Genomic DNA, 21025 nt, shown 5'->3' on the forward strand with positions numbered 1-21025 from the left:
TCTGAAAACACACAAATGCCACTGAGATGACTAGTTCTCAGAATTGACCGGTATCTGAAAAGGCAGAGCCAGAAAAAAATTAATGCTTTCAAAAAGCAACAGGATTAACAATATAAATGACCAAAAAGATCATTTTGGTCAAAATACTTTGAGCATTTTAAGTATTAAATATAAATGCAATGTAACAAAGAATGACTACCTTAAGATAAAAAAAAAAATCACTCCATAACTAAAATAGCGGCCTTTTGAATTTGAAAAGGAATAAAAATAGCTGTGGACTGAACACTCGCTGTATCACATGCTTTACAGACATCACTGTTAATTCTCAAGGTAGACAAGGTACATAATTTATTTCCCTCCTTCCTTCCTTCCACCCACCCACCCATGTGTCATTCCCTCCTTTTTCCCTTCCACTCTCCCATCCACCCACCCAGGAAATACTCATGCCTAATAGCAAAGCACTGTTCTAGGAACAGGAAATTCAAAGGATGAACAAGACCCACTCTGTCCAGCCAGAGATGAAGACTGAGGGGCAGGTGTGTGAAGTAATCTGGCTGAGGCTACAGAATCAAGCAGATGGCAGAGGTGGGCTTCAAACCCAGGGCTGAATCTCTATTCTCTCCTCTCCATATGAGTTCCCAAAGAAAGACACTTTGATTCTTTATTATCAGAAGCAAAATAAGGAAGATGAGAATTTTAACATTCAATTTTCTAAGATACCTTCCCATATGGATAATATCATATATTAACTTTGTATAATTTAAGAAAATATGCCTATAACTGTAAACATTTCCCACTGTCCACTTTCCACTGCATTATTATTGCACTCGGGGTTCAAATTATTTACTGTGCCTGGTGGATAGAGAAAAAGAAAACCAATTTTATTCAACTTTTAGGATTGATAAAGAGCAAGTAACACACGGCAAAAACACATTTGAGGAAAATAAGTAAACTTTCATTAATTCCTGAATTTATTCAGCAAACATTTATTGCATACTTAAGTGTGTTCACGTCATTATGAGAGATGCTGTGCAGGAGGCAAATCTTTTTATGTAAGTCACAACCCCTGACTTTCTGGAGTCTATACTGAGAAAGAGAGAAGAAAGTCCTCAAATGTCTATAATGCAAGAAGAAAAAAAAAAAGAAGCACAACAAGGGGGAAGTTAGCATCAGAAGAGAGGACTTCTGGCCAGAGGTTCTGAGGACGAGCTTCAAGACGGAGAAAACGTACAAAACCGAGCCTAAAGAATGGGGAGGCTTGAACATGCAGCAAGTGGGGCTGGGGGGTGGAGAGTGGTCATTCCAGACACAGAGAACATGAGCCAAGAGGTCTGGAGATGAGCCTGTCAACTCCTTAAGGGCAGGATGCCGTGGTTTCCCTTGTCCGCTGCTGCATCTCCAGGCCATGGCATTGTACATGACGAGAAGAAGGTGCTCCAGTTAAATTCAAAGGAAACTAAATTTGGGGCATGGCGGTGCGTGCCCGGTGGTGTAGTTGAGAGGACTCCGGGGTGAGATCAGGTGGGGAATGAGTGTGGCCGGTCCTGGGAATCGGGCGGTGGGATCCAGGGATGACAGGACCAGGGATAGAGACTCGGGGGTCCACACAGCTCAGCTTGCTGAGTGGGCAAGATGGAGAGGCACCTGAGGGACAGACAGAGCAGGGTTGAGGACGGAGGCTTGAAACTCATTTATCTCACCTATCGGAAAAGAGACACGAGAGAAGGGGCAGTCAGAGAGGAGGGAGCGCTGGCAGAAACAAGAGCGCCCAGCCTCCAAGACTCACGCCAGGTGCTACAGAGCCCCCTTGGGGTGCAGACTGAAAAAAGGCCGGGAACAGAACTGTACCCACTTCGCCTTTACCTTTCCTGGTTTGAGCAAAGATTCCAGATCTTTTAGAATAAGTAAACATAAAGCAACTCCAGATTTTATGTACAGAAAAACAGGTAGAATTTTGAGTTTTTATGTTTAACATCTTTTATATCTGGAAGAATAGGCTCCTGTGATCTCCCGCGGTGCCCCCAACTCTCAATAGGCCGAGTTAAACTACAGATGAAACCACACATTCAAGCTGGTAAGAGAGCAATCCCGTGGCGTCAGCATCTCTCCAGGAACGCCAACCTCAAATCACTCGCGCTCTCTAGCAGGTTGAGGGAAAATACATCCTATTGGATGAGTCAGTCAGTTACATAAACTCAATGAGGATGTGCTTATCAGGCCTGTGTATCTGCAGCTATTCCCGATAGCTGTCCTAAATATAAAAATTAAATGGACCCACTGCAGAATAATCTAATCCATTTTTAAATGGCGGGACGCCATCAGTGATAGTGGGGTGGCTGCAGGGAGAGGTGGGGGGAGGGGGCACAGCACAGTGTGGAGGAGAAACCTGACAACGGCTGAGGGATGCCTGCGACAGTTTTCAGTAGGGCAACAAGCAACAAAGGGAGATCCCACTTGGCAGTAAGCAGAGTGGGAAAGATTGGAGTTTCAGACATCTGCTTTTGGTGGCCTTGGAAGTTGGGTCCCTCACTGATAAGATGGATGCCTGTGATTTTCTCTGTGCAAGATACTGTGGCAAGTATTACTCAGAATCCTTTCTTAGGTCTTGAAATGGTCAACCATCGTCCCCTGGGGAAGCTGAAGGCAAGGTCACAGTGACCGCCAGAGCTGCCCCCCTCAATTCCTGCTATTGCATGTAAGCACCCACCCCCTCTCCCCAAGTATTTCTTCTCCCAGATCGTGCTTTCAACCTTCACAGTCCTTCTTTTTCCCTCTGAAAACCGGAATGAAATCTCTTGGCGTATTTAAGGAACTGTTCTCTTCTGAAATGTTCTAACGGTGGCCACGTACGTAGGCTTACCGAAGCCAAGTTCCAGGAAGGAGAAAAAGAGAATTTAAATAAAACTCCAGTTAGCTCTGAGGTGCTTTTGTGCTTTTCCAGGTGGGTATTTTACAACAGCGTCTGGGCTTGATTTCTCCGGGAAAAACTCTACTGAAAAGAAGCTGGAGTTTAGGAAGAAGGTAAAGACCAAAACAGCGTAACATGACGAGGCGGACTCTGGCTTTCGTTCTGCACGACTCCCTAACTCTGGATAGTGGAAATGCTGACCCCAGGCAGCAACGCAGGGCTGCGGGGGCCTCCCCACTCCTGCTGTCGGGAAGAGTCTGGGGACGCTGTCAGGCCTGCGGGGACGCGAAGAAAAAGCTGTGCCACTGGCTGAAGAGAAGACGGGTCACAAGTAACCAGTTAATCCTCCAACAACAGGGAAGAAGCCGTCTTTAATGCCGAGATAGTGGTGAGTATTAGGAGAAAGAGGATTTCTAATTTGTCTGTCTTGCTCCACTGTTTTGTGGCAACTGAGCAAATGAGGAAGATTAAATTAGCTGTCATTATGACTACATCATGTTTAATAAAGTTAAAATTGAGAGAACATCTTTGTAAAATAGAATTCTAAGCCTAACACATTAATGGCGCTTAATGAACCAAAACTGGGCAAATCCCTTTGGAGAGCCAACACATAAACAAAGCTATTAATTAGGTCACAGTTGTTTCCCAACAAGCCTTTGTTTGATTTACTTACAGTAAACAAAACCATATCCATACGTCTTTGTGCAGAAGTATTCACCAGTGCAACAAAATGTAATTATGACACCGTGAGCGCGTGCAATTACACGACTTTACGATGACAGGACTGTTGGTTATGCCCTTCGTTACATCCGTCACTTCCCAGCCACTCCCCGAGGCCGGCCACCCTCCACCACGCTCTGGAGCAGTAGGCCTTGCAGCTGACTGACGCGTCTTTACGCCCCTGAAGCTTTCAGAATAACAGAACAGACCATTGCTTGCTTTTTGGAAAGGAAACAGGTATTTCTAAAGCCAGCAAGAAAAAATAATTGCTCCCAAAACCAAAGGTTCAAGAAAAGAACATGATTTATGGTGTTTTGCTGGACTGAAGGCCAACTGGGAATCAGATGCTCTAGAATAAAATAGAACGTTTCCACCTGGAGTGGATGCAGCACAGAGGACAGCTCCCCCACGGTGACGCTAGGGAATGCAGGCCACCTGGGTCCCCTGAGGTCCACTCCTGCCATTCCTGTCAAAGGAGTCAGCAACCCAAACCAGCTCTGACCAAGATGTAAGCAAGTGGCCGGGTTCACCTCTCCTGGTGGGAGCGGCAGCCCCATGGAAACATGCAGAATCCACCACAGAGAAGAAGGTCCTTCCAGGCACAGGTCACAGGCTCGAAAGAGAACCCTGCATTTCCCGTCTCCAAACTGACTTCTTCCTCAGTCTCCCCAACTCCCCCGGATCTCAGGCCCCTTCCCTCACGTGCCAGCCTCGACCCATCACACTGTCCTTTTCTGCCCCCAATCCAACCATCTCACCATTTCCATTGCTGGCACCTCAGTTTCAGCCGCCAACATCCAGTTGAACCAAAACGCGACTGACAGTTCTAACTAAGCGGTTTTAACTGCATCTTGAAGGAAAGAGGGAGGGCAGAGTAAGGCCAGGCTAGAAAGGAAGGGAGGGGCTGTAAATTGCTTTGCAAAACCGTATTAAGGATTTGGACAAAGACACTGACCAAGAGAGAAAAATCTGAGGTTCTCAAAATTGACCAGGAAATACTACTGGTAAGGACAGCATTCCGCAAATGAACCTATTTTGATAATGGGAACGAAGCTGACTGCTTAAGAGGATACAGAAGTTCCCACCAGTGGGTCAGACGCTAATAGGTCAGATTTAGAACAACCGGCTGATGAGGCTGCCAAGTTCTGTCCTTTGCTGATTCCTAACTGATCACGCATTCCAAAGCCACAGTACTCTAAGTATTTCTAAGTATGAGATGATACAAAGAAGCTGCTACCATCACTGTCATCGTACCAAACACTAAAAATAAATCTATATGGTATATTTAGGAGCAAGGGTGTTATTTGGACAGGCCCCCAACTGAGCTGGAGATCAAGCCAGCTGGCTGCCGCTTGGCCGCTCAGCAGCCTGACAAAGCGTGGCAAACAGGGAAACGTCCCGGCATCACTCGTTTACCGTGGAAGAAGGACGCTTCTGGGCACAATCTGACATACAATGATGAGAGAAGAGAACAAAGTGACAGGAACACTAATAGAAATGAAAGGTTATTTTTCCAGTTACCATTCAAGAACACACAATGAAGGACTAAGGATGCTTGAGACTAAATGTTTCTGGAATCTAAGAGTCATGGTCCCACTGTCATGGAAGGCCACAGCTGGGGTGGCCTGCTTCCTACTGTGACGTTCCGGTCCAGACTGACCACCCTGCTTGAAGGCTAAAATATCCTTTTGGTTTGAAATATCCAAATCCTGTCGTCTGCCTCATCAGAGCTCATTCCTACACATGTGCAGGTCCGGGGAGTGCTGAGGTTGAAGGCACCGCTTCACTGTGGACAGTCTGGGATGTTCTCAGTGCCCTCCCTCCCCAGCCCCCCTGATGATCCCATCTGATAATACATATGAAGCAGGGTGGGAGGTAATATTCCGGAAACTGCCCCAAAGAATCAAAAGAGACAGTTCCGTTTTCACCGCACATAAGAAAGCTTCACTATTACTAATTGTTTATTCCCGATTAATAACCTATTTAGTACAGACCATCAAAATCACTGGTTAACTTCATCTGTTGCCTCTCATGCACTATGCGGGCCTTCTTTATCTATTTACTTCTTCACCACTAATCAAAGCATCACTGGACACCGTGGTGTCTGGTAAAAACGGTCAGCGTCCACATGATAGGAGAAAACGAGCCTGTTGCCACAGGCGGGGAGTCAGCCTGAAAATAACTTGCATTCCTTGGGATTATTTGCATCCAAAGGCTTTTTCTTTGAGGGATGGCTCTCTTATTTTATAAAGCCACATCCTAAGATTTATTGAAATTGCGCAAGCAGCAGAGGGGAAGGAGACAGAAGAAAAAAGAAAGGAAGAGAGAGACAAAAGGGAGGGAGGAAGGGAAAAAGGAAAGAAAAATAAGGAAGACTGAATGATTAAGAAAGAAAAAGCCAATCAAACCTAGAAGATACCAGACAGATTATCTAGAGACCAAAGCCTGGAGCCTGCCACGTGTGCAGTCGCCAGTTCTACTGTGTAAGAGGCTTGCTGGCTGGTCGTCTAGTCTCTCAGCCCCAGATCCACCTTTCCTCCTACTCTCTCACCTGAGATGGTGGGGCTGGGTTTCTGCAAATCCCATGTCAGAGACGCTTTGGCTAGTGGGTGCTCTGTTGGCTTCCACCAGCAGGGGGCACTAGAAGGGTGAGGGCCTGAAGGTGGGACACAGAGCAAAAGGTCTCCCTGGTTTATGCCACTCCTGCACCATCGCCTGGGGACTGGGACCTGGTATCAGCTCCCATCTTCCATTAGAACACACATCAAGCACCAGCTTCACGGTGCACCTCCCAGACCTGCAGCTGGGCAGTGGCTCTCCTTGGAGGTCTGAGCATAGGAGTTTTTAGGGTCTCTCTTCCAAGCTCTGAGGTCTGGAGATCTGTCCTAGAGCTCAGTAGGTGCTTCCTAAAATCATCACCCTGGTGTTTCCCTCCCACTTTCCCAGCCCTCCAATTCCTACGTTAAATCCCCTACATCAAATCCTTTCCGTTGAAATACGTTGTTTCTGACTGAGGCCTCTCTTCTCAGACTCCCCTCTGACACTGTATTTTGCAAACATCCCGACAGCCAGGAAATTCTGTGACTTACCCAACAACCAAACGGCAGCCTAAACGAAAGCCCAATTTTTTGATTAAGAGAATCCAAAATACTGAAACAACCGTGACACGGTGAAAATGACTGTTTTACCACACTGTAAGAAGAGGCCAGATTTCGGATTTGAAATATTTCCATGGCTGACCATCATACAGAAAAAGGACAATTCAAAAAACTTTTAATATGGAAATATGAAATTACTATATAATTTCACATTCTAAAGGTATAGCTAAGTACTTGAGTTATTATCAGGGATGAGAGGAAAAACCCAACAGAAAATGAACTCATTGGAGGTTTCTATCAGGTTGTACAAGGAAGGTCAAGTTGAAAAACTGAACATTAATGGAAACACCTGGAATGCCACAGGTGAGGGTCTTACCATGATCTTGTCGCTGTCAATAATGGTATTCAACCTGTGTGCAATGGTTAGCACGGTGCACTGGGCAAATTTCTCACGGATTTTTTTTTGTATTAATTCGTCAGTTCTAGAACCAAAGGAGTTGGATTTAGTTCAGTAGAAGGGGAAAAGCAGACTTAAGACTGAAAACAATGACATTTTCATAATGTTTTTAAAAATCAAAGACATGATCTTGTTGTTGAAAAACTGAGTATAAAAAATCTATTTAGAAATTTCCTATTTTGCATATAATGATGTAGAACATTCTTCCCTCCAATTGCTTGAAACTTTCAGGAGTTGAATTTAGGAAACCAGCTCTGTTAGGAGGCCTAATAATACCATTATTTGGGTTGCTGACCTTGTTTTGGTTTCTTCCTGTTTTCCAGAATTAATGTTATCAAGAGGTGTCTTTGGGGCAAAGAGAGAGCTTAAAAACATTTCTCAGCATCATGAAATGTTTCTCATCGACCACATTGAAAATCTGGATCCCAGGGTTCATGGACCTCAGTTCTGTACCTTGGGTCCACATTTGCTGTTGCTTCGTCAATGATCAATATCCGGTTTTTCCTGAGGATGGCCCTGGCGAGGCACACCAACTGTCTCTGTCCCACACTGAAATTCGATCCTGATTCTGCTAATTCGGTGTCCAATTTGCCAGGAAGATCTTCAATGGCTTCTTTAAGCTGTACCTGTGGATACAGAAAGAATGACGTCTTCCTACACGAACTCCTACTGAAGTAGACAATCCCACTAGACACACGAGCTCTGACGTCCTCAGGACGCCTCAGAGTCCTTACGAGTCCAGTCACGTGATGGGAGGAGTTACTGCCAATCACTGTTCACTGAAAAAGATGGTGGCCTCCACTCAGGACAGAATGATTCTGACTTAGGAGCACAAGCTTAACGGGAGTCGAGACTCCACTATGCTGCCATCAGTAGGCACCATCTGTTCAAGCGTGAAGAGAGAGAGACTAGGCTGCATAAAGCTATCCTCAAGGTAACACAGGGAGTAATTTAAAATGTTCCTTCTTAATTTTTAGATAAAAGGTAACTGAAGGAATTTATAAAGACAAAAAGGAGAACGGTGGTTGCCTAGGGGCAGAGGGTAACTGTAAATAGATAAAAGAGAATTTGAGGGTGGTGGTGACAGAAATGTTCTAAACTGGATTGCTGTGATGATTAACTACAAATTTACCAAAAATCACTGAATCACACCTATAACGAGGAAATTTTCTGGTATGTAAAATGATACCTTAATCCAGTTGGTGATAAGAAATCATCTGTGTCCCCCGCCCCTGCCACATGACATCCACCAGGAACCCCTCCCTCGGGATTAAGGAAATTTCTCAAAAAATGAAGGTATTTCTCTCAATGTAGTCTAAAAATTTAAAAACGTTAAAAGGATCATATGGTTGAGTCAAGTTTCCCAGAATACATTTTGTATGGGAGTTAGTACACTAAAGGGAGAAAAAAAAATTTAATTATTGCAGGAAGCATGGCTCTCTAAAGAAATAATCTTGTCAGCACTTTACCATTTTGGAAGGTTTTCATCTTAATAAATAAACAAATTCAAACAAGGGCAAACCACACCTCATATATTAGCAAACCTGGAACCTATTTTGGGGATGGCTCTTTCCCAAATTTAATCCATACTGCTAGACCAGTCAAGGGCATTTACTTTAATCTCATAAATGACTTGAAGTGAATGAAAACTCACGAAAACAGGGCACAACATCACATCTTATTTCCCCCAGACTCTTGAGTTTATATAGTGCTTATATTAACCTACCTTCATAAAATTGTAAGTTCCAAAAAAACCCAAACTGTTAAACACCAAAGATAATCTGAAACCACACTGAGTGGTAGAGCTCAGCTCCAAGCCTACATGTTTGGGGAAATTTTACACGATCCAACCTCAGGCTCTCCTTGAGAGTTCAAGATCAGAGAGTAAACACACTTGGAATTAAGAGATCGATGGGTGATGGCCAACAAGCAGGGACACAGAACTGCAATGTCAAGTGACAAAACCCAAGGGCACGTGAGCAATGTTTTTACAGCATCGTCAATGCTGAGGCACTTCTGTGAATGTGATGATTGTGCTTAAGACCCAAGTCCAATGCCCAGAAATGGGGATCTGAGTCAGGATTAAATATGGTACTGGTACTCAGCATTCACATGAAAGGTATACAAAATCTGAAGTGTAAGATCTGGACGGTGGGGGCCAGCCCTGGCACTGAAAGTTATGAAATGGGAAGTGTCGGCCTACTCAACCCCCTCCACTACAAGGAGGAGGGCTCACAGGTGATTCTTCTTATGAAACTGACTCCTAGATCTGCACCCCAGGGGATGGAGCCGATCGAGGCTTTTATCAGCACTTCCTTCCGGGTTGCCTTTGGTCACACTTGCCTAAGCCAATGGGGCTTCCTAAGACTGATATCCTGACGTTGAAGAGAGAACCTCATGCTTGCCCCTGACTCAGGTGATAGCTTACTAGCCTGCTGTTTGCTCCTCCTTTGGGTTGCCCACAGCTGCCTGACGAACAAACATGTTTTCCAGAAAACACTGTTTTCTGAGACTCTGTCTTCATTGATGAATCAGGGCTGATTATGAGAATGATATGAATGTGAAAGCCCTCTGCAGCGTTTTCATCCACTCCATCTATAATGAAGTATTAGACCCGAGAAAAGATGAGAGAGGCAGAAGACAAGAAGGAGTTACACTGAGGGAATCTGAAAACCTCTGCGATAACAGCATAATATTACTACTCCATGTCTTGAGTAGGATGAGGACTATGTAGGAGGAGGTCCTTATTCTTACACCGTATATATTTAGACATCTGTAAGTGAACTGTAACTTACCATGAAAATTTCTACTTATTTTCCAGTAGGTTCAGTACAACACAGACTGTAGAAGAGAGGAAGCAAATGTGGCCACATAATAACCGGTGAATCAGGGTGAAGGGTGCATATGTGCTCATCATACTATTGCTTCTACTTTCTTGTGATATGAAAATTTTTCAATACAAAATTGGGACCCTGAAGCCAGAAAGCCTGGGCATGAGTACTACCTGGCTCTGTCCATTGGGCAAGTTCCTGAACTTTCTCTATCTTAGCTTCCTGACCTGTAAATAAGACTGTAACAATTTTAAAGGTGTCTACCACCTAACATTGTTGGAATATAAAATGCATCAGTAAGTGTAGAGTTTTCAATAGTGTTTGATACAAAGAGATTGATAGATATTACCTCTCCATAATGTGGTCAGTTAACCTCCCTCAGTGTTCTGCTTTATTTTTCTTCTTTGCATGCATCAGGACGGAGACTTGATTACATATGCACTGGCTTATTTTCCATCTTCTCCATGAGAATTTTAGCTCTGAGAGGGTATGGTCTCTTTTATGACTGTAAGAGTCCCAGAATCTACAACCTCTGTCTAAAAAGATCTCATTGGGTATTTGCTGGATGTATGAATGAAGCTGCAAGTGTTATCTCACTTTGTGACATATTTGATCATATAAAAATCAGAAAATAAATCCATATAATTTATATAAGATACCATTTTCTTATTAAAAGTCATTGTAAAAGAAATAAATTCTTCACGAAAACTACATAGCTTCAAGATATCATAACATCATACTTTAAAGTACAGAAAGCATTTAGAAAATAATTTAAGGAAAACAGGTCAAATAATGCTATTCAAAACTATATATCTCCATAGAGAGTACTTCAGAATATTTTCAGTATTCAGATTATTAGGAAAATAATAAACTACAGCAAAACTGAAAATAACAAACTGAATTCATAAGACGCCCATCTGCATCTTCGTAAACCTTGTCAGAATAACCCACCGTGTGTGCTGAACCTACCAGGTGCCAGCACCCCTCGCAGGACGCGAACTCAGATGTCACATTTTGTGGGACTTTCTTACTTTTCAAAAAGAAAGGCTGATGCAGGCTGGAGAGCGAAGAGAGTCTGACATACAATCAACAGGTGGACAAGAGCTCTTACTAGACCTAAACCAACAGTAAATGAAGCGACGGGAGAGCCCATTTACCAAAATACACAGCCTCAGGAGAAATGGAAATACAAGCCACCGCGAACAAGGGCTGCATTAATTACATTCCCCACGCATACACTGCTGACGCTCAGCGTTCCTGGCCTGGGTTCCTACAGCGTGAGAAATCCCTGTGTTCTAACAGAGATGCCATCCGTGCTGAACATACTGGACGATTCCTCCACAGTTCTAACATGACGTACCCTACTCTTAATCGCGTATCCCAGTAGTAAGGCTGTTTGTTGTCGTGGCTTTTTAAAGAAGTATCATACCGCTGAGTTTTATCTATTATGACCTTTTAGCCCCTTGACCAATAAACTGTTTCACTTCTAGTCATTATTTATATTTAAAAACTGCCAGGGCTTCGTGGGTGCCCTAATTGCCACTAGTTTCTAATGAACTTTCTTTGGTTTGTGGCTGTTTTTCAATATATGAAAAAAGAGGCCGGATGAGACGGGCACCATGCACAGGACTGCATCCTTCTGACCGTCTAGCTCGTCCCGGAGAGGAGGAGACACAACCAAAAGGACTTAAAACACACACACACACACACACACACATTTTTTTCTTTGATGGTAAAGTTGTTTTTTTTTTTAAATGTTTTTTTATTATATTATGTTAGTCACCATACAGTACATCCCCGGTTTCCGATGTAAAGCTCGATGCTTCATTAGTTGCGTATAACATCCAGTGCACCATGCAATACGTGCCCTCCTCACTACCCATCACCAGTCCATCCCATTCCCCACCCCTCTCCCCTCTGAAGCCCTCAGTTTGTTTCCCAGAGTCCACACAAACTTTTAATTGAAGATCTTAAAGAGGAGAAAACAGTAGTGCTCTCTCATTGGCTCTCAAGCCAACCCTATGAGTTTGGGATCCTGTTTCCAGTTCGGCACCATTTGTAAAGCAGCTGGCCAGGGTGGTTAGTCCACCTTAAAGGGCGCTGCCAAAGATACCAGGTCTCCTATGTCTCCTGAAGAGCAGGACTGGTTACGATGCACTCACAGGAAGAGGCACGCTGCAGAGAGGGTGGGTAGACTGAATATGATAAATCAAGAACAAGCTGAGTGGCACTAGACTGAATCATCTGTACGGTGTCTCTCCAGATAAATGCACATATATTCCATCATGAGTACAATTTTAGGGAAGGAAGCTTCTTAGTCCACAATCTAAAGGCCTGGAGATTCTAAGGATTTGAAGTGAAGGGTCCCTGACCTATCACAGAATGAGCCCAACCTCCCTGAACAGGGTCGTGAAACCCATATAACTACTGTGAAAAGTTTATAGTACTTCATGTGCCAGGAGTATGATCCAGATGATAAAAGCAATAAAGTTCACCAGAGAAAATCTGGAGAATTTCAGAAAAGCCAAAGGGAAGAGGGGAAAAAAAGATCACTATTGTTTTATTATCCCCCAAATAAGCAACGTTCATATTTTGATGCCTTTTAGGTGCATGTATCTACATATGACTAAAACAGCTGGAATCATACTGTAAATACATTGATATATTAAGAAATATTTTAAGAAAATCTACCAAATCTTTTGTGGAAAAACATACATGTCGTGAAGAAATAGTTTCTAGAGAAACACAACTATGGGATGAATTCTCACTCTAAGAGGTATCACTAAGGCAATGAGGTCAATTCCAAAAGTAACACATGAAAACCACTCACTTCACTTTGTGAAACACTTGTTTATTTCTGTTTAAGAAAGTTCCTAATGTCTTTGAAAATAAAGGTAGATCTTACTATTACCACTTCCATCACATTTTTAGAATTCTGACAAGCTACTAAATTTTATTTTAATTTTGGCAGAAGAAACAACTATAAGATGAAATATAAGTTATAATCAAAGTTCTAAGATAGTTTTTATAGGATTTGTCTCCTAATTAACATTTCTTCATGGTCCTGGAACAGTGTGTTTCTAGAGTAATTTTACTATCTGAGAATCTATGAGGAGAGAGCTCAAGCTCTGAAACAAATAGAAAAATAATTTACCAGTAATTCCTGTTTTATTAAGGTGTGTCACAATTGCACCATCAAATTTGTCATAGGAATTCAAAAGCAAATCAATGGTCGTCCTATTTTTTTTTTTTTTTTTAGATTTGATGGCTAACTGTTCTGCTCACCTCTTCTCTTCTAGAATTTCACCGGAGAAAGACTCACCAAATTAAATGAAATCGGAGATCAACTGCTTTCAATTAGGAAGAAGAAGGTGAAGTAATTGGCCCAACTGAGGCAAATAAAATCCCTACGGTTACTGGAAAGCAGGGTGGGTGTGTAAGACGCAGCACTGACATGCCTTCAGAAACCAGAAATGACTGGCAGAAAATCGTCAGGCCTCCAACGTGGCCTGCTCACAGTCAAAGCTCGTCTAGAAACTGGAGGAGCTCAGCTTTTCCTGGAAGGGTGACACTCAATGACAGACAGACTGTTGCAAAACAACAACAATGTGAGCTATCAGTCACTGGGATGCGTGCAATTGTTTTTAAAGAAATAAGCCACATGGTCCCCAAATGAAGAGATCAAATATTTACTGCTTACTTATTAAGTGTTGACTTTTTAAAAGCCAAAGATGCAGCTAGGTCCTACGAGGGATTAGAAGTCTAAGGTTTAGGGGCGCCTGGGTGGCGCAGTCGTTAAGTGTCTGCCTTCGGCTCAGGGCGTGATCCCAGCGTTCTGGGATCGAGCCCCGTATCAGGCTCCTCTGCTAGGAGCCTGCTTCTTCCTCTCCCACTCTGCCTGTGTTCCCTCTCTCGCTGGCTGTCTCTGTCAAATAAATAAATAAAATCTTTAAAAAAAAAAAAAAGCCTAAGGTTTAGAAGTCTGACATGGGGGGCGCCTGGGTGGCACAGCGGTTAAGCGTCTGCCTTCGGCTCAGGGCGTGATCCCGGCGTTATGGGATCGAGCCCCACATCAGGCTCCTCTGCTGTGAGCCTGCTTCTTCCTCTCCCACTCCCCCTGCTTGTGTTCCCTCTCTCGCTGGCTGTCTCTATCTCTGTCAAATAAATAAATAAAATCTTTTTAAAAAAAGAAGTCTGACATGGTTTCCGCCATCCAGGAGCTTAGAATCAATTTGCAGAATTAGGGCAAACACACAAAACAATTAGTGTCAAAACATACAAACCAAAAGCATCCTAACAGCCTAAATCCTTTCCATGCGAGGGCAAGGAAATTCAAAGAAGTGGTTCAAACGATAGGAAATACTACACAAATAATAGAAAATCCCCTAGATATGGATAGTATCCATATTAAAAACGTAGCAAAAGTTGCAGGGTTCTATTACTTCCATTTACTCAGTAGCATTAAAATGACATGTTTGCCAAAAGTAACTTTTACACATTCTGTTTTACTTTTATAAATGCTTTCTTATAAAACCTCAAAGCATTTTATCAGTATGATTTCATTTATCTTTCCGTTAATAATGAAAAACTATTATTGTCTTCCTTCAGTGGATGTTCCTAAGAACGGAGAAGTTCAAATGAATGTTGCAGGCTAACTGGTCACTAAAACTTGAATCCATAAATACAACTTCCAGTTTAGGGCTTGGCTAAAGACAAGTAAGATAATGTATCTAGTTGCTTTGGATTCTAGGAAGAAAGTTACAATGAAAACATGAGACATTTTATTTTTGGTTTTCATCATCACCAATACATACATTTTAAGTGTATCCAAGTCATCAATGCTCTCTTGGATGCTGAACAAAGTAAGTTAAACCAGTAAGTTCCCATTAATTACCTGCAAGGTACCACAGGCACATACACACATACTGATGGTAATAAGCTTAATAATTACATTTTATAAATTACCTCCGTTAAGGCATTCCACAGTTCCTCATCTGTATGCTCGTTAAAGGGATCCAGATTTTTCCTCATTGTTCCAGTGAATAAAACAGGTTCCTAAATATTCCAAAATAGTGAATGTTATTACTGTAGCCTCTTTTCATTTTATTTCAATGCTAAATTCCAGAACAGAATTAAAATATAAAACCAAAATTCACTATAATCATTAATAATAAGGTTGCAAATGCCTGTTGACAAAACAGTATCTCTATTAATTTTCCACTACACAAAGTGTGACCCAAAACATCTTCCGGACCCCTGAACACTAACAGAAGAAACTGTTGAAGTGTGTCATCTTAAGAAGAAACTGAAGAAGAGAAAGGAAGATTTGGTTTTTCGAAATGCCTTCCTAGCAGTATCTGCTTCAACAGGAAAAGCACGGATGTAATTATTTAAGGAACGTTACATCAAGAGAGCTACGTAAGGTCACTGTTGCTCCTGGTGCAACACCGGAACACACGGATGGGTGGACACCTGTGACTCAAAGCAAAACTGGGAACTATGTTCACAGGTGCACTGATGTTCTTAAGAAGCTAGGGTACTTCCTCCACTGGTAGGACAGTCTTCTGGGATGGGGAGTCTCTCCCCAGGGATGAACGGGACACCCTGTTTTTTGGCCAAAGAGAATGTAAACAACTGGGCCCAGCGGCGCCTCTGTGCATGAGGAGGTGCCTCTGATTTTGCACCGGCTCATCCCCACATTATCTTGTCTGTGCATCAGGATTCCATGCCTCACACAACCTCGTTATTAGCTGCAAGGGCAGGAGAACCTGAAACCCATTGTGATGTGCGTCATAATAAAATTAATTTAAATAGCTCTTCCCATCCATGTGCTTGAGGAGGAGCGACAATTAAATGACTCTTGCGATATATGCCTCCTTCTGGGTTTCAGGAGAGAATCTGGTACATAAGCTTATGTAGGCCACGTACGTTTTCTTCTGGAAGGCTCTGGTAACCCCGGCCAAAAGAATATGGGCAGCAGAGAGGAGCCCAACTGGCTACTTTCAGGGTGGGTGCAAGAACCATGAGATGCACCGATGTGGGGACAAGAGAAGATCGGACCCTTCCACGGGCATCCAAGAACGGCTCAAGGGAATCACCAGCCTCAGATCTCGCCTGACCTCGGGGCTGGACTGTTCCTCCTCGCTTCTCGAAAGCCTGAGAAGATGAAGACGGTAAACTTTTCTTCTCTCTAGCCATGAAGAAGAGTAACACTCACAGGGCCCCCTGTACCTTCTTTCCCCGTGCTCTCAGTCTTAAGACTGGGGAAGGGGAAGTGGATGCAGAAGACAGTAAGTGTGCACCAAAACACATGCCTGCCTCAAGGCAAAATCTAAATATTCAAAGACACTTTAGAAAGGGCGCTTTATTTTTACAAAGTAGATTAAGTGGCCCATATGCCCCCAAAGCACTGAAAAAATCACTGGTCATATGATGTTGCAAAATGATTCCTGAACTGACAGACCCCAAGACCCCAGTTCAAAGTCTCCCTTGAAACTACTGAGTTTGGGATCAAAGACTAAACCATCATCTAAGCAATGGTAAGAGTTCCTCTCCAGGGGGGAGGAATCCTCTCCAGGGGGGTAACAATCATTGTATTTGGTATTTCAAAGTCTTCATTCATTCTATTTCAGAAATCCTTCAGATTCTACCTTATCTTACTCTTTGTAATGGTCAATTCCAACAAGAGTTCCACGAGCTAGGCATTTCTCCTCCTCCAGCTGATTCCCTGGAGATTCCAGAGAGGAGGAGGGCTGCTACCCATCCTTCCTCACGTTCTGACCCTCGTCCTCCTCCCACCAAGGCTCTAAACCACGGGCAGTATCCGCTCTGGGGCCCAGACGGAGAGACTCCAAGGACTGGTGTTTGAGGAGGGAAAGGGGCTGAAAGAGAATGGGTTAAGGAATCAGCTTCAAGACCAGAGAAGGGGAGAGATGGTCTCTTGGCTTCTAATAACCACAAGCCTGTCGAGGTGCATAGGACCCAAATACGTTTCCCTTCACGTGCCTCCCATAAAGCGCACTCCCACGCAGTTAGAGGTCTAGGATGCAGTGCCCCCTGGTTTTCCAAGTACATCCTGCAGAGGTGTTACCTAAGCTAATGTACAAAAAATGGCCCTGTGTTTAAAAGACAGACTTTCCTTCCTTTGTTAAATGCTGCAAGGGCCCGGGATTCGCAGGTGCGGGAGTCAGACTTTCAATGGTTCCGGAGAACACGCATGGGAGCACACGTTCAAAACTGGATCACCTATTTCATCCACAGGAAGGGTCTCTCTCGTCACCTCCCTCACCTTAAGGTCTTGAAAAGGCTGACTCCCTCCAAAGACTGGGGGACTAAAGTGGGATTCTTTGCAGAAAGAGGAGTTGCTCCCCTTGACACTGAGCTGCGGCTGGTCTAGGCTGAGCTCGAAGCAGACACCCCAGGTACCCGCAGGCCCAAGGGAGGCTCTGCTCATTATCAGCGAGTCACCATGGTCATCAAAAGAAAGAAATTAAATGTAACCGTTTCCTATTGCAATCAAGGGTCACCACTTCAATCTCGACTGTCAATGTAAAGGGAAATAGTAGGCGATTACTCATGTTTACTTAGCAGTCATTAGAAGAAAAGAGTTTAGTAAATTAGAGTATTTTTCTTTGTTACGACATGCCAAATATATATTTCAAAATGAGAACGATTTCAGTCAAAACTTGAATGAAGGGAATGATTTATTAGAACATTAACTGATTGAAGCCGTATTTTTCTTCAAAACCAGCAGGCAATTTGTTAACAATGTCTGTCTTAATATGCCAATGTGTTTTATGCACGGTGTTCATTTTGGTTTCTATTCATTCTACTTTCATCCACTTGCCAAATAAGAAACCACTATATTATCTTCAAAAGGTAATAAAAGTGCTCACAGTAGACACACACTGCAGCAGCAGATAAGGGTCAAATTAATTATCATTTCTGATAGATACTATTATTTAAAGTACCCACCTCCAAGCAATGAAGTTAATACACTAATCTTATAAATAAATGTTGTAAAAATGTTTGCAGGCAGAACATTTCAGTGTCGAGATTTATGGACGGACATACACCCTTCATGTAAACATATAATATGTACTAAATATATTAGCCAAAGTATATTTTTTTCTGAAGGTACACAATTAAACCTCATTTAATAAGAGTTAGCTGGCGTGGTAGAGTTAGGAAAACAAATGTTCTTGTTCTGTGTCATCTTTAAATGGAACCTTAGTATCAAATCTGTTTTTCATCAGTTTAAAGTTGACTTTTTTTTTTTAATCCTTTGTGCCACATTCAGTAATGTTTTCCTTTGTTACCAATGGAACACAAGTTCCTATCAGCCATGTGACCCAAAAATAGCCACTCTGAATCAAAGCATTTAGTGTAGTAAATTGATAATCCCTCGACACAAGAGTAAGAGAAGCACAGTCTTACTAGGCCTTTTGTACATGCTATTGGAAGACAAACCTCTCATTATCCTAAAAAGAAACCCTACCCACTAACCTTCAGAAGCTTAAAACGACCCTGGTCCAAGACAAAAACACGTACAAGTGGTTACAAAGCAGGCAGATAAAGTACAACACTTTACTATACCCTAATCATGTCAGCCCCCAACCAAGAGCCTGCCCTTGACTAAAATGTATCTACCAGAGTGGCTGCTGGTCCCGGTGCTAACAGCTACATTTTCATTTCTAATCAGAGGACCTTTATTAAGGGCAGCTTGTCTCCCTGTTCCAAGAAAGAGAATCACCTGAAGGAGCTTTAAATCTTGCTTTCTTTTTTTTTTTTTAATCCTGTAGCCTCTGAATGAACCGATCATCGTCCATATTCAGAAGAAAAGAACATTGTTTGCCAACAAAGGGAAAAGAATTTAAGTCCTGTAAAGTCCTCTTTCGATACAAAAAGGTCAGGAGCTCTGGGGAGCAGTTCCCTGGGCTTTAATGAAGACTTCAGTGTCAGAAACAAAAGGCTGACTCCATTAGGCTAGAATCCAGTTGTATTTCTTTACTAGTAACAGCATACCCACCTCTTCTCTCTCTGAGTTTTGTTCTCAACAAGAAAAAAAAAGAGGAAAGAAAACCAGGTAAGAATAAAGAAGTCTTAAAGAGACAGCTCTGGTTAACCTTTTCCGCCTACGGAAGATAACCCAGGCAATAGAAATACCAAAGGAGCAGAGTGGATGGTTTAAAAAATACCTTGCTTTTGCTTTGATTTTAAAAAGTCTATTAAATGTAAAAAATGAATCCGTTTAATCATGATAAAGATGATAGCTGTTGATCTGTGCCAACCCTTGGGGTGCAATCATAAATAAAGAATTTGCATGGAATCACTTTTCAACTGAAAACATTTTCTTGGTGCCAAAAGGAAAGGGGCCTTAGATGCAGAGAATCCATCCAAAAAAGTTTTGAAATCCATTTTTGCAGATCCTTTCAGATAAGCAAGCTATTCCCTAAATATAATCTCGTCTTGCTGCTCTCTTTGGGGAGCATGGTTAACTATTTCAGGTCGTGAGCACAGAGGCAAGTGTCCATTTCGGCGACTTGTTCTGTTTGGAAATTTAGAAAGTGCTTTCATTTTTTTCCTGAAATTATACAAATCGCGGAGTATGTTAAGAAGACAGTATTTGTTTTTGAACATTCCCTGCGGGATTGGCCCGAGTGTCCCACCATTTGTGCCACCACTCCCTTGCCGCTTGCTCCGATGTCGGGCCTGGCTGCGATCACCTCTCTCCCAGATCTGATCTCTCACAGAGCGGTCAACGGTGACCAGGATGAGCCTGGGAGAGTGGGACCGCCGTGGAAGCTCCCGGCTGCAGCCAGGCTCCCGCCGAGCACGGAGCCAGGGAATGACGCAGGCCTGGCTCACCTAAAACGGGAACGCAAGAAAAACAAACCTCCATTCTCCTTTGCAGAGACTGCTCCAAACTTCGTAGGTTCCCTAAATCAGGGTGAGACACAAGGACGCTGCTTCCTGTTCATTTGAGGGGGAGAGGGATGGAAGCTGTCTGCGCTATGGACAAGTAACTTTAAGTGACCAGGCCAGCAGCCCTTCCCACTTCTGCAGTCAGACACTGTAAGTAGAAAGGGCTCTTAGGTCGAGCAAGGTACGCTTTCCAGTCCCCACTCCTGATGCTCGCCCATGACATGGAAGTGAATTAACCCCTTTTCCTAAACTGATTTTCTTTTAGTGCTGAGTGTGCCTCAAGTTTTTCAGCAAAAGGCACAAGTGTTTCAGCCTTTCAAAACCACCACTGTCCCAATGGGAAAAATAGCACCAGGAGAAGTGTCTTTTTACTTGGCTCTCTAGTTAGTCTCCTTTATCGTGGTTTTTTGGAATCCTTTTTGAGTGGGGTAGAAAAAAAATGGGTGATATAGGAAATCATTCAGTTCCAAACATGTACTGTATAGATATTTGAAGTCAGACAGTCCTGAGTTCTGATTTTATTAATATTTATTATCATCTGTTTATTAGCTGTCTGACTCACGGTATGTTATGAGCCACCCCCACCAGCCTTCACTTCCTTTCCAGCAAATGGGGCAAAGCCGGCAGGGCCGCGGTGAGAATCGGGGCCACCCGTGAGGCTCCAGGCCTGGGATTCATCCGTAGCAGGAGTCCGGCCAGGCAGGACAGTGAGGAGAAAGTGCTTTTGCAAACTGCAGGTGCAGCCAATGGGTCATGAAATCAATTTTGTGTCTCATGACCATCATTTTGGTTTTTATATGAACTAGCATAGAATGGATATAATAGAAAATATGAGTGCAGGGCACTAAGAGTGATAGCGTGTGGGGAGATCCGTGTTTCTGCACGTGTGTGTGCACATGCGTGTGTGCAGGACCGTGAGGTGCAGTCGTTATACTGTGGACGGCAGTCCCCGGGCACTATGGGCCCCAGCAAGGCAGTCGGTGGCTTGGGATGTGGCGTTGGGAACCTCCCTAAAATAAATACAAACCCTGGCTCTGCCGCTGATTGGTGTAACCATATCCTGTGAGGATGGATTTGGGAGACAGTA

At 43.2% G+C, this 21025-nt stretch overlaps 1 protein-coding gene across 1 annotated transcript in view; it reads right to left on the reverse strand.

Moving 5' to 3' along the window:
* The window catches only part of ABCC4 (ATP binding cassette subfamily C member 4), a 235105-nt gene that overhangs the window by 14357 nt on the left and 199723 nt on the right, over nt 1-21025 (reverse strand). The window contains exons 27-29 of the mRNA XM_040623855.1: nt 14980-15069; nt 7637-7809; nt 7103-7208 (exon numbers count right to left, since the gene is read on the reverse strand). Coding sequence (XP_040479789.1) covers nt 7103-7208; nt 7637-7809; nt 14980-15069 — 369 coding nt within the window. The remainder of the gene's footprint in view (nt 1-7102; nt 7209-7636; nt 7810-14979; nt 15070-21025) is intronic.

The sequence above is a fragment of the Ursus maritimus genome, unplaced genomic scaffold (assembly GCF_017311325.1).
Source record: "Ursus maritimus isolate PB19 unplaced genomic scaffold, ASM1731132v1 scaffold_10, whole genome shotgun sequence".
Taxonomy (NCBI): domain Eukaryota; kingdom Metazoa; phylum Chordata; class Mammalia; order Carnivora; family Ursidae; genus Ursus; species Ursus maritimus.